The sequence below is a fragment of the Anthonomus grandis genome, chromosome 9 (genome assembly GCF_022605725.1).
Source record: "Anthonomus grandis grandis chromosome 9, icAntGran1.3, whole genome shotgun sequence".
Classification (NCBI taxonomy): Eukaryota; Metazoa; Arthropoda; class Insecta; order Coleoptera; family Curculionidae; genus Anthonomus; species Anthonomus grandis.
In genome coordinates, this window is record NC_065554.1 from 14,896,837 (window position 1) to 14,909,914 (window position 13,078).

The 13,078-nt window shown below is 33.7% G+C and overlaps 1 protein-coding gene across 3 annotated transcripts in view; it reads right to left on the reverse strand.

The window, feature by feature from the left end:
- Positions 1-10,128, reverse strand: part of LOC126740263 (uncharacterized) — a 17,380-nt gene extending 7,252 nt beyond the window's left edge. For 2 of the 3 annotated variants that reach the window (XM_050446207.1, XM_050446208.1), the window contains exons 1-6: positions 9,962-10,127; positions 9,651-9,901; positions 9,433-9,571; positions 9,182-9,379; positions 3,104-3,267; positions 2,710-3,000 (exon numbers count right to left, since the gene is read on the reverse strand). In XM_050446207.1, coding sequence (XP_050302164.1) covers positions 2,710-3,000; positions 3,104-3,267; positions 9,182-9,379; positions 9,433-9,571; positions 9,651-9,901; positions 9,962-10,006 — 1,088 coding nt within the window. In that variant the 5' untranslated portion in view covers positions 10,007-10,127. Of the gene's footprint in view, positions 1-2,709; positions 3,001-3,103; positions 3,268-9,181; positions 9,380-9,432; positions 9,572-9,650; positions 9,902-9,961 lie in introns of all 3 variants that reach the window. The other variant, XM_050446206.1, reaches the window with a different exon arrangement.
- Between the last annotated feature and the right edge of the window lie 2,950 nt (positions 10,129-13,078).

The following is a 13,078-nucleotide window of genomic DNA, read 5'->3' on the forward strand; positions in this document are numbered from 1 at the left end:
ACTGGATAAGCTAAGGCCACATTCAATGGTGATCCGAGTTATGGGACAGATTTTCTTCAAAGAAAATCTTAGTAGAGTATATCTTAGTTATCTTAGTTACTTATCTTATAATCTTAGTATTTAAAATTTTTGCAGTAGGATATAGTTCTGAATTTAGCTATTTCGTTCCCTTGCAATATAGAATCTGAAGTTTCGAATAGAAATACCTGGTTGCAACAGGACGACACGTCTTCTCATTTTCTTTACCTGGACTTTCTAGTACCTGGATGATGTATTTCCAGGTAGATCGATTGGCAGAACAGGGCCTTTTGAATGGCAACCTAGGTCTCCGAATTTAACACCTTTGGATTTTGTCTTTTGGGGTTAGTTGAAGGGAAAAGTTTTTATGGCGAAACCGACTAATATTGAGGATTTGAAAGAACCAATAAGACAGGAGTATAGGCTAATTTCCGGAAAAGTAATTAGTTAGTATTGTCAGTTAGTAAATGGACAACATTTTAAATACTTCTTAAGAAAGACTATTGACTTGAATTCATTTTTCGAATTAGATAATGTTTGTTAAATATCTTTTAAAAGACAATGAGTAAAACATTTAAATTGGACACGCATGTAAAAAAATTAAAACTCTTTAAAAGTATAAAGTAGTATCTTTAATAGTATATAAGCATTAGACATTAAAAAAACAGGGTTGCCATTAAAAAAAAAATATCGATGACGTCATATCTCACATTTCAGACAGCCTGTAAAAATTGTTTACATAAAAAAAAATTAAAATACTATCCACATATCCGAGCATATTTCAAAAAAATTAATTGAATTTTTCTCAAAGTTAGAGACACGCACTGTATTAAGCTTTTGTTTATGCTGCTTTTTACCGTAATTTGTTTATGAAACATGTCTAATTCTTATAATTGGCCAAATGGTTTGTCCGACATCGACCTCAAAAATTATTTTTTACATTTTCATAGGACATAGTCACTAAGAAGAAAGAGCTAATGTTTCGAAAAATTAAAAAAATTAAAACAAAATTAAGGCTAAACTGTATGGATTCAAAACCAAGAGGCCAAACGTAAGCCAATGTCCACGCTCTTCAGGTACAAATCAACAAATGTACATACAGCCTCTCAGCTGCAGGCATTGGACCACTGGATTGAATTTTACCTCTGATTCCTCTTAATCCTAAGATTGAGTTATTTCGGTTTCGAATACGTTGCGATATTTGGTAGAGCATTGGAATTTTAAATGAAAATTTTCTTGTTATAATAAAACCATTGGTAACCTTTTTGCAAAATGAGCTATGGACTAAAAAGTAGTATTTAGGCTGCTAACAATGTGTGCCAAATTTTTGATATAAACGGATTCAAAAAATAAGAGAAGAGGGGGGACAATTAAGAGCCTCACTGTATATTAAATATTTAATAATAATAATCTCATGAAAAAAATGTCAATTTTTGCAAAACAATATTCATGAATCTTCTTTATTAGCTGAAACCTGATTCCAGACTTTCGTTGACTATTAAAATGAGTATTTAAATTATAATCTAGGTCCATAAAAAAGTTGTTTAAAGTAACTAATTTAACTACATAATCCTATGCAGTAGCTTCGAAGAGGCACAATGTTGACTTTTGCTTTGCTTTTAAAATTATACACAAATCACATCTCTTAGTATGTTTAGAGCCTATTTATAAAGTCATGTCTCTAATATTGTCTTAAAAGGAATAATCTGAATATTACGATGCCTTATAGAACATATTACAGATTGTAAGATACCTATACTTAAAATAATTAGCTCTCGAACCTGTTCTAACTTTTCTAAACTATTCTAAAATTTTATCCAAAGTTGTTATTAACACTTGTAATTCGCGTAAAAAGTACCCCTTCTAAGATTTTTTTAAAATTTGGACTACGATTAATTGATTTATAGCGGCAAATAAACTAAAGATAAGATACAACTTAAAATGGCGTGATTTTAAAAAAAGCAAATGTTGATCTTACGATAAATCAGATAAAAGATATGCATAAAAATACATTTTAACAGCATTTTCTATTTGATGCACTGGTGCTCACTAATCCCAGTTTTTATATTACATTTTACTGCACCTTTTAAGTTTTTGCATTCCATTTGAAAACCAGTGCATGTAATATTGTACCAAATGAATGTTTTCACGCACCTTCGCTGGGAGATCAGTGTACTTTATCAAACATAAAATAAAGCGACAAAAACAAAAGTCCAAAAGTCATCTAGCTGCTATTTTAACTATAATAAGCAGTAGCGAATCAGACTCTGAAGATGAAATAATAATGATTGAACGTATCCCTCAACCCAAAGTGAAAAATTTTATAGATGTGATTTTCAAATGCAATAGTAAACCTTTCCTATGTTCTATTATATATGTATGTACTTTTCCCTGCATATCAATAAATTTGCAATGCATATACTTATAAAGATAATTGATTGCCAAATATTTTGCAGTATAAACAATACTTCAAATTGGAAAGGGGAAATACGTATAAATGAATTGCCAAAATCATTTAAACTTAACCAAAAGAGTGAAAATGGGACAATTTACACCCAAGGTTAAAAATACTATTTCATTTACGACACACTCGTGCACAATTTTGATAACACAAAAAAAGTGCTCACTTAGTGCTGCACTATCATTACAAATGGAAAACGCTATAAGTAAAAGTGTTTACATAAATCTTACCTCAAAGAATTCGAAGGATCCCCAATAATAGCAGCGTCGCTTAAAACCATGCGGTTTATCTCCTCAGAAGCCTTCTTGGGCTTAGGAGGAATCCTAATTTCTTTTTCTCTCCGCAACTCGTCCTCCTTCTGTTTGCGCACCTCGCACGGTCCAGGTGGCGGCTTGCAAGGAATATTTTGCTTATTACATTTGTCCAAATAAATTAAATCCATGACTTCGACAACTTGTGGAGGAGGCAGGGTCGGCCCAACAACTACTCCAGTGTTAAAACCGAGATGTCTTGCCGACGTACTGTTTAAAATAATAAATGAAAATAATTTAACATAATACTATTTACTGTTTGTTTTTAAGTTTTTTTGTTAAATAATCCACTTTTTTTATAAAATCATTTTACCTGTAGTTTCTCTTATTTCTCACTGGTTTTCCGGGTTCGATGGAATCGGCAGCATCGCAGGAACGCCACGGGCATTGCTCGCATTCAGATGGATCCTCTGGCAACGCTTCTGCGCAGGCTTCGCTATATGACGGATAAGGCGCAAACTTTTTTGTACAATTTGTCTGAAAAAAATTAAAAGATTTGAAATAAGGGAGCCAAGAAAGTGTCCCATTGTCACATACAAATATTTAGACACATGCAAAACCATCAAATTGACCACAGGCGATTAAAAGCAGTTTATTGCTTGATATAAGAACAGTATAATACTCCTGCGCTACATCAGCAATTAAATAAATAAATCTGGCCTTTATTAAGTGACAGTAAAAAAGAAAATCAAAACGGCGAAGTCTAGCAAGTTCTGCTATTCTACTGAACTAAAAATCATATCACATGAGAAAATTGGTTCCCTTTAACAAAACACAATGTAGCGGATTATAACCATAACAATTATAACAATATACCAAACAAGACTGATCTCTACATTCCAACCCCAAACTTAGTCTTAAGATTTTCACCTTAAAATATTAAAACTTCTATTCTACTGGTAACTCGTTCAAATAGAAGTTGATGTAAAAGTAAAAGATTTTTAAAAAATGAACTTTTAAATTTAGGAAGAAATATTTATGCATGGTATTATAATACTGTGAAGTATTGATCTTGTACATAACAAAAATAATATCTGCGTATTTTCAGCAGAAAAATTAATATTCTACAGAAAGGCACTCGAATAAAGTCTCCATTGGTTTTCCATTCTTAGACTTCGAACTAAACCCAATTTTTCAGATATGTGGTCGCGCCTGTTTAGAACAAAAATAAGTTTACAACTTGCATTTTGCATTACTTGAATCAAATCTAAACTATTTTCATTTTTCTTCACGTATTGTTATTTTAATTTAATAGTAAAATAATGTATGTACATATGATTTTCTATTAATAAATTGACCACGCATAAAATTGTTTTCATTTTTTCTTTCGCATGTCAGATGAAAAAAAGTCAAGATATCAAATTTGCCATAAAATAAATGGAGATTTTTTATACGGAATATTTTTATTAATTGATGAAATATACATAAAAAATGGCTATTGATACTCAAAGCGTGTATGCTAAATTTCATAAACATATCTAGGAAGTTATTAAAGTTATGATAAAGAAACGATTTTTTTCTTAAGATTTTAACACCTTATGGCATAAAAGTTAAGGGATTAGGACATAGCTTTATTTAAACTTTTCGTCTTAAAATCACTTAAGGATTAACACCCTTAAAGATCAGCATCTTATCCTGTAACACTCTGTAAAAAGTCACAATAGTTGAATCTTAATAGAACTAAAGACTTCGATAATACCTTTCTTAAGTTTAAATTAAGATATTGACGATTACAATACAAGAACTTAAACTATAAAATGTCTTCTTCCTAACTTCATCAACGTGACGTTTAAATTTATCTTCAAATGTCCCAAATTGCCACGTCCACATACTCAAGCGAAATATGATCAATACAAATCTATATTGTTTTTTAAAAATCAACCTTACTCTTACTTGCTAATAACATCACCTTAGGAATGGAGTTTAAATTGAAATTATATTCTGATGGTGAAATCTGAATGACAAATTTGCGCAAGTTATTACTGTCAAATAAAAAATACAATTGTGTATCATCAGCATAAGCAACAACCTTGCAGTGTCTTGAAGAGATTACGAACTATGACGTATAGATATGAAATAAAGGACCCAAAAGCGAGCTCTGTGGAACTCAAAATAAAATATTTAGCTTTTCGGAACAATTGTCTTTATATGATTTGCTTTGAGATAGATATGATGCAAGTAACTCCAGAGCAGGTAAATTAAAGCCATAAAATTTAAGCTTGAAACCAGTAACTGATGGTTAATAGGGTGCAATGCTTTTAAGTAGCCAAGCAAAATAAGGAGCGTGGCAGACCCTTTATTGTAGGCTTTAAAAATGGCATTTGTTACCTTCGCTAATGCAGTTACTGTACTAAAGCCATTTGCCAAATCAGGGAGATAATTTCTTTCTATACATCTTTTCATACAATATAATAAAATCAGTCACAGTTCGTTTTAAAAGCAAATAAAAGAACTGATATATTCTTTTGAAATCTTGAAGTAGTCAGATGCCAATTTGAATGAAATCGATAGGCTAAGCCGTTAGATTAATTGAGGAAATTTCGATGTCTTCACACCAACGCATCAGTAAATAGGCTATACCTCCATAGACGGCGACTCTCTATATAAAGACGGGAAGTGACTGCTGAATATACAATAATAACTCTGCAAAACTCAGGACATAAATCTAAGGCAACGATTGCTCGAGTCTCGAACAAATAAAGTTAGAGATTACACGGTATGCACGGTAGATTCCCCAAACACCTAAAGGAAAAAACATATACCAAGTAGCTTCTTTAGCATGGCTCAGTGAAGGCCAATTATATGCAAAATCAGAGGGCTTCCTGTCAGCTATTCAACACCAAGTTATAAGAACACACAACTATGAGAAGCATTATTTGAAACTAGACATAGAGAACAAATATAGGAAATGTGGTAGATTGAACGTATTGTAGTGCGTGACGACAGGGCTTATTTACGCCGGCACAACCATGTAGCAAAGATCATTAATCAACAGATGACACTTAAGAACGAATTATTAAATATTTATCCACGCATATTACAAATATCAACCTGCAGCAGTATTAGAATCAGAGCTAACAGTTCTCTATTAGGACAGACTAATAACTAGGGATAAAACTGCAGATTATATGTAATAAACCGGATCTGTTAATTATTGATAAGGATCAGAAGTCTTGAACAATAAGTGACATTGAATCATAATATAGGTAAAACAGAGTGGGAAAAAAACAAATACGAAAGCTTGGCAAATGAATTGAAAGACATACGGATCACGTATCTCTGCTGAAGGAGAAATAACTAAAACATTTAAGAAAAATCTTCAGCGAATTGTCCTACTTTAGAAGATCGCGGGATGTGTACCGCAGGCCGTTGCTCTACAGACCTGCTATATCGTGCAGGATATTTTCTGAACTAACTTTTCTGAATAATAATTAATAATAATAATCAGAATAAGATAATGGTTATTTAAGGTACTGACGAATTTTACAAATATCTAAAAGCATCAAGCAATGAAGAAAGAACTAACTACAAGGTTCATTAAAAGGGTGAGATAGGTATTACGAATTTATATTAACAGTGAAAACATTTTCAAAACATTGAATATATTATATGATTGCTCCGCACTTGATTACTCCTTCAGTATAATCGATTGGAGTAAAACTGATATGGAGAACTTACAACGGAAGATCAGGACACTTGTGACAAAAGCACACAAACATCACCCTCGCTGTGCAGGGGACGCTGCTACCTCGACATCTTGGAGGAAGAGGACTCATGGATATCAGCAGATAGCTGGATGGTCAACCATTCGGTCTGCGATCGTATTTTTAGAAACAGGCAAATACCTCTTTATTAATTTATTATCAATATGCTAGGTAGACTACGCAATATCTTTGAGCTTGAGTGAACAGGAAGTATGGATACCTCATAAGACCAAGCAAGAGAAAATGCGCCTTTGCAAAGAAAATTCTCTGCATGGGCGACATCAAGGTGAGTCAGGATTATGTTGACAGTATCATGTAAAACTATTGGCTGATGTCAGGAAAGATGATCCCAGAAACGGAGCGTCTTTTGCTGGCTTTTTAAGATCAATTCAAGAAGAAGCTACTAAAGTACATTGTTAGGAACACGTCTGAACATAGTGACAAATGTCACTATGGATGCCAGGTAGAGCAGAGATACATCAGGCAGATACACAGGCATTGGCTGTGACAGAATACAAAGAGAGGCAAGATTTAGTGGAAGATCAAGAGCTGTATCTCTCTCCTCTACTTTAAATACATCTTTCAGTTTGTTCTCGTAAACAACAACTATAAGCTATACTGGGATCCCAGTATTCTCACAGATCAGCGAGTGATGCATAATAGACCAGATCTCATACTTGTAGATAAGAATGCTAGGCAAACAACTCTTGTCGACGTAGCAGTACCAAATAACAGCAATCTACTTGATAAATATAATGATAGCCAAGTTCAGTGAAAGTGAAGTGCAGATAAAGCAGTGGAAGATGGAAAAATTCCAGAATTCTAAATAATATTAAGCTACTTGAGCTTAGTCAAGACCTTTATTAATCTATGTAAAAGTTCATTTACTACAAAATATTCACAAAATGCAAAAGCGCTGTTGGATCCTTGCAATTTAGAAGAGGTCGCAATTCGAGTGTTGGTTCAGAACTATTACGATCAGAGAACAGATGTGTCTTATAGATTTCAAAAAAAGAGTTTGAGTGCAACATAATAAGTTCGTTTAAATGTTAAAGCGACTCGACATAGATCATAAAGACATACGCTGTATTGAAAACTTGTACAATGAAGAAGCACAGAAAATCCTTAAAGGTGTAAGACAGAGATGTAAAGAAATATCTTCTCCACACTTCTGTTTAACATTAACTCTAAAAACATGTTCCAACAAGCTCTTGAAGGCCAATATTCAGGCATCAAGGTAATTTATTGAACCTAATAGTTAGGACTGGGAAAAAAGCCAGGAATTATTGGAGAAGGCAAAGACTGTTAATAAAGAGCCGACAGGGAATAAGAGACTTGGTGGGAATCCTATCTGAGCATAACTGCCTAAACGGGGATCTCTTTCTCTTACACCTTCTTGGTATAGAAAGTCCGCTCTGTTTGAAGTGCGATATCGGGGAGAAAATTTCATGCCACATATTTGGAACTTGTGATAGGTGCAGTGGCCTGAGATGAAAAAAGTTTGGAACAACGATACTGCAACGGGAAGATCCTAAAGATCTCGACTGTGACAACGTGGAAGCCTTTATTAAAAGGACCTGCCGACTCAGTAAAAACCGTGCATTGGGAGTGGAAGCGTAAAGGTAAGTAATTCTGAGGTTGGCAAAAAGGAACTGGCTTTCCCACCTTATTTACTACTACTACTACTACTATTTAATGGCACATGGATAAACAATATATGCGGTATGCAGATGATACAGTCTTCATAACACATAATATGAATGACATCCAAAGGCTTCTGGACATAATTGCAATTCATTCCCATAAGGGAATTAACATTAACATAAAAAAGAAAAAAAATCTAGTAATCACCTGCTAATTAGATGAGTTTCAGAATGCTAAAGTGGCATACGATAGTGAAGGCATACAACGAGTAAAAAAGTGTAACTATCTGGGGACTGGTTATATGAGACTGGTCTTCAGACATAGTAATCAAATGCCGGATAAAAAAAGCGAGGAGCTCATTTATGAGATTCAAAAAAGTCTTTACGAACTGTGACTTTGAACTTAATCTGATATCGAAGGCTGGACATTGGAGGTTTAACAAAATAAATAGGATGAAAGCATTTGAAATGTATCGAATGCCATGGGTAGCAAAAAATCCAACAAGGAAATTTTAAAGATAATAGAAAGAGAACGCCAACTGGGCACGATGAAACGCAGGAAAACAGCGTACGTGGCAAAGAAATATCAAACATTGAACATGCATAAGAACCACAGGAGAATTAATTCGCATGACCAGAGCTAGGTAAAATATGGTAACAGAAATATCTTCAAATTTTATTTTTTGAATTTTTCTCTAAAAGAAACTTAGTTTGTAGTTGATCCATTGACTTGATAATACTCCTAATTATTTTGTAATAAATATAAAATTATATGCAAATTAATTTGTTCAAGTATCCTAGTTAAATCAAGATTTGAAAGTTCATACTTTGTTTATAGTATAAACATATCTCTATATAATACATCATGTTAGATATAGAGGACAACTTATTTCTACTTACAGAATTTTTAACTTCCTGTATAAGGAAATGAAAAATGAATATCTCAAAACTGCTGTGTAAAAAATCATGTTATAAATCAAGTCAAAAAATGTACCCACTAACCCTTTGCTCACTTGCCTATTTAAACATATTAAAATCACTTACATCCAAATAATTCAATGTGCAGTTGGATCCCTTTGATTGTTCGCAATCGGGCAATTTAAATTTAGGACAGTTTTTATTCACCACCTTGCAGTTATTCACTTTTTGCCTGAAGGCGCACTTGTCAATCTTCTTACCACAATCGCTTGAACCTGTATTGTCAGCGGGATAAGTATAGAATCGTTTCGGGATTTTATAGGTCTAAAATAAAACAATTATTTTAAAAAATTCAATTAAATTTTTTTTTAACTTACGGTTGAATAATTTCTCGATTGAGAAAATCCTGACATTTTGTATTTTAATAGTTTATCTTCGGCTTTCTGTTGGTCCGTGTAAGCTACGTGAAGTCTATTTTTCTGTCTGATGTTGGAAGGGAACGGGCTGTTATTAGTTCTAAATTTAGAAAAAAATATATTTTCAATTTTGAAAACAGTTTTTTATTTGACATTAGCATGAAATCTGTCAAACTTACGCTTTTTCAGCCCATTTTGGGGAGCTAAAGTCAAATTTAAATTCCGGTTTGGCCGAGGGTTGTAGGTCCGCAAATAAAGTCGTCGATTCCTCCTTGAAACTTATTAGAGGCACCCCTGGAGGCTTGGTGACATTTGATATTTTGTAACGAAAATTTTGTTGAGCTTTAACAGGTTCTTTACATTGTTGCGCTTCTAGGTTGGCTGAAATGTGCGTTCTTAAGCCGGCACTTCTCGAAATGTACTTGTTACACTAAAAAATGGAATTTATTGCAGATGGGAATAAGTACGATATAAAACACAATAAACTTACGGTTTGAATTAATTCACTGCTAATTTTGGATGGTCTGAGAGCCATTTTGGCTCGATGATGTTAGGTCATGAAAAATAAAACAACAACTGATTGTCGATTTGTTTAGTTGCTATGGATTTCTTATTTCATAGCACTCTTAATATGGCTTAAAGTCAGTTTGGCAGTTTTTTGACACTGCTAAAAATAATATACAGGGGATTTTACATGTTAGTTGCATCCGCCAATTAGTGATCTTCTTTTTAAAATAAGTTTAGTATTATACAGGTTGTTCTAATTTGAAAGATAAAAACCAGCGTTCAAAATGCTTTTCAGAATAATGGAAATAGATTCATTATACCAGAGCTTTTGATATTTTAGCTTAAATGCTCGAAAACTGGGAGTTTCACACGATACACAATTGGAATTTTTTGTTGTTTTTTTCTATTTAGATAAATTATTAAAATACGTTTATTTTAAGCAAAAACTTTTTGGATTGAATACAGCTTTACTTAATTTATCTGAATATTCCCTCGAGAAATCTAGTTACTTCCTACGCTGTTTTTATATGATGTGTATCTATTATTGACCCTTATTTAATACTGCCAAAATACAGTTTGTCACTCTACGTAAAACTATGAGCATCTACTTTGGCCCATAGCGTATTGTGCTCGATAATTTTTTTTTTAAATATGCCAAACTCATTAGAAACATAAAAACAGCTCTTAAATTGGGTATTTTAATTACAGGGTGTTTGGAAAATAGGTGCAATGCTTTAAGGGGATGAGAGATGACCTAATTTTAAACATTTTAAGGCAAACATTTAAAGGTCGAAGTCCGTTTTTAAATTTTTTATTGCAACTTGCATTTGTTCCAATAAGTATCCAAATTTCGCACTTAACCGGCAATACAGCGCAAGATACAATTAATATCTAAGTTTCAAACCTTATTTTGTTTTCTCTAATATTTATTTAATCAATACCATTAATTCGAAGCATCTATGTTAACTGAGAAAAAAATAGGTACATTAAAACGTGAAAAATAGTTTTAGAGGTAAAACAAGATACTGTGTTTCATGCTTAAATAAAATTGTCTTCATCCTTCAACCCTTTTTAAAAATATAGCTAGTACCTGCCCTTTATTTTAGGTTATTATTCATCGATGTCTGGAAAATTCTCAGAATTAGAGTCTGTATTGTGGAGCATCTTATTGTAGGGTAATTTCAAGCCTTAATAAAACACAATTTTGTTTAATCCATTTATTTTCATACTTTAAATATGATCATTCATTTCTAATAGAGACGCGAGATCAGTAGTGTCAGTAGTCAGTAGTTCTTACATCAGTAGTGGTCACCCTTATCGTCATCCCTTCTTTTATTCTGGAAATGCCTGATTGATTCTGCCAACAAACTCTTTCGTCCTTATCTTCGTTGTGTATACAAGTTCCTTGGCTTGATTGCAGACGAAAAAATCCTAGGGAGTTAAGTCAGGCGATCGAGAGGGCCAAGGAAAGGTTCCGCCTCTACCGATCCATTCCTCCGGAAAAAACAGTCTTCCAAGTAATTCCTGACAGCCAATGTCCAATGCGCTGGATAATCATATTGTTGGAAGATTTTTGGCCTTTCTTATTCCAAGTCCAGCTTCCGTTAATTACAGATTAATATTATTTTACAGGAACTACATAAATAGTTAGCTCTATCTAAATGATCTGGTAGAAAATGTGGCCCTATAAGAATTCCGCCTATTACTCCAGCCTATATGTTAACAAAAAATTTGCGCCCTTAGGAGTCCACTCGTGGAGATGTGGAAGTTCGTAACACCCTCCCTCGAAAATTGAAACTCGTCTGTCCACAGAATCCTTTTTAAAACCAACGGATCTTTATTGTCCATGTTCAACAAACAGTGGCAAAACTAAATTTTTCTTGCCAGGTCTTCTTCATTTAAGCTCGGCACATCCATACCATAAAAGCGATACGACAGATGTAATCTGTGGCGATACTTCATCTTTGTGGATACTCGCCAATCTAGGGTTGCCAAGGTCTTTGGCTACTTTTCTGACGCTTGCCGTAGGATCTGCGGTATAACCTGCCAGTATTCCCTCGTCAATCTCTACATTATCACCAGGGCCAGGGTCACTAAACTAGGCCGACGAAAGGTGTTTTGAAATACCCTGAAGTAAACTCTAATAACGCTGGTACAAGTGTCGCGCCAAAGCTTCATTACCATCAGCTTGTCAATACGCGAAGGCAATGTAAAGTGTTCGGTCCGTAAAACGTGAAGGAACTTGATTTAAAAAACATGTACGTTGCAGTTCATGATAACCTTATACAAATTAGTCACGAGGGCAGATGCTCAGTGACTAAAAACACTTTTTTGTTTATTAAGTGGGTCCTCCACTCTAAACTGCAGATCAGGTACAAATTGCTACTAGATTGGGTAAACTTTAATTTGCATAGGTTTCCCCACAATAGAGGCACTACTTCTGAGAACTTTAATGAGAGATCTTAACCCTTTGGGACCCAATTTTATTTTTAATGATTTTAAGGATGTTTTTGCGAGTTATAGTATTTTAAGAGAAGATTTGACAATATATACTAGTTAAAATAACAAAAATAGGAGGGAGAGCAAAAAATTATGGGACAAATATATCCCAGCGGGATTTTTAGGTGGGTTATAAATATCTCTAGGGGCCAAAAAAACACATTTTTGTATTTCAAAATTTTAATTTTTTTTATTCACAAAAAGACAACCCGCAAAGGTAAGTATTTTAGGACGAATGATAAAGCGCAAAACAATGCTTGCACAACCCTACATCGCACATTGCACAAATAGTAGTGGTTCTACGTTCTTTTTTCTGAAGAGCGCAACGAGCACATCTTCGCCATTTCGATGTTTCTATTGGAAGGTGATCAACCAAATTTTTCATTACTTTTGATCTATTTGACCACATTTTTCAATACTTTTGATGATAAAAATTTCAGTAAGGGTATCTTTTTTTGGGTACGACGTAAGTCATTATATATTACCCAGCTGTTAACAACAGCAATCATCAAAAGTCGATAAAATACTTTTTTCCACCATTTGCATGATTTTCTGCCAAAGTCATACACACCACTCATCTGATCAGCGAGATCTACACCAC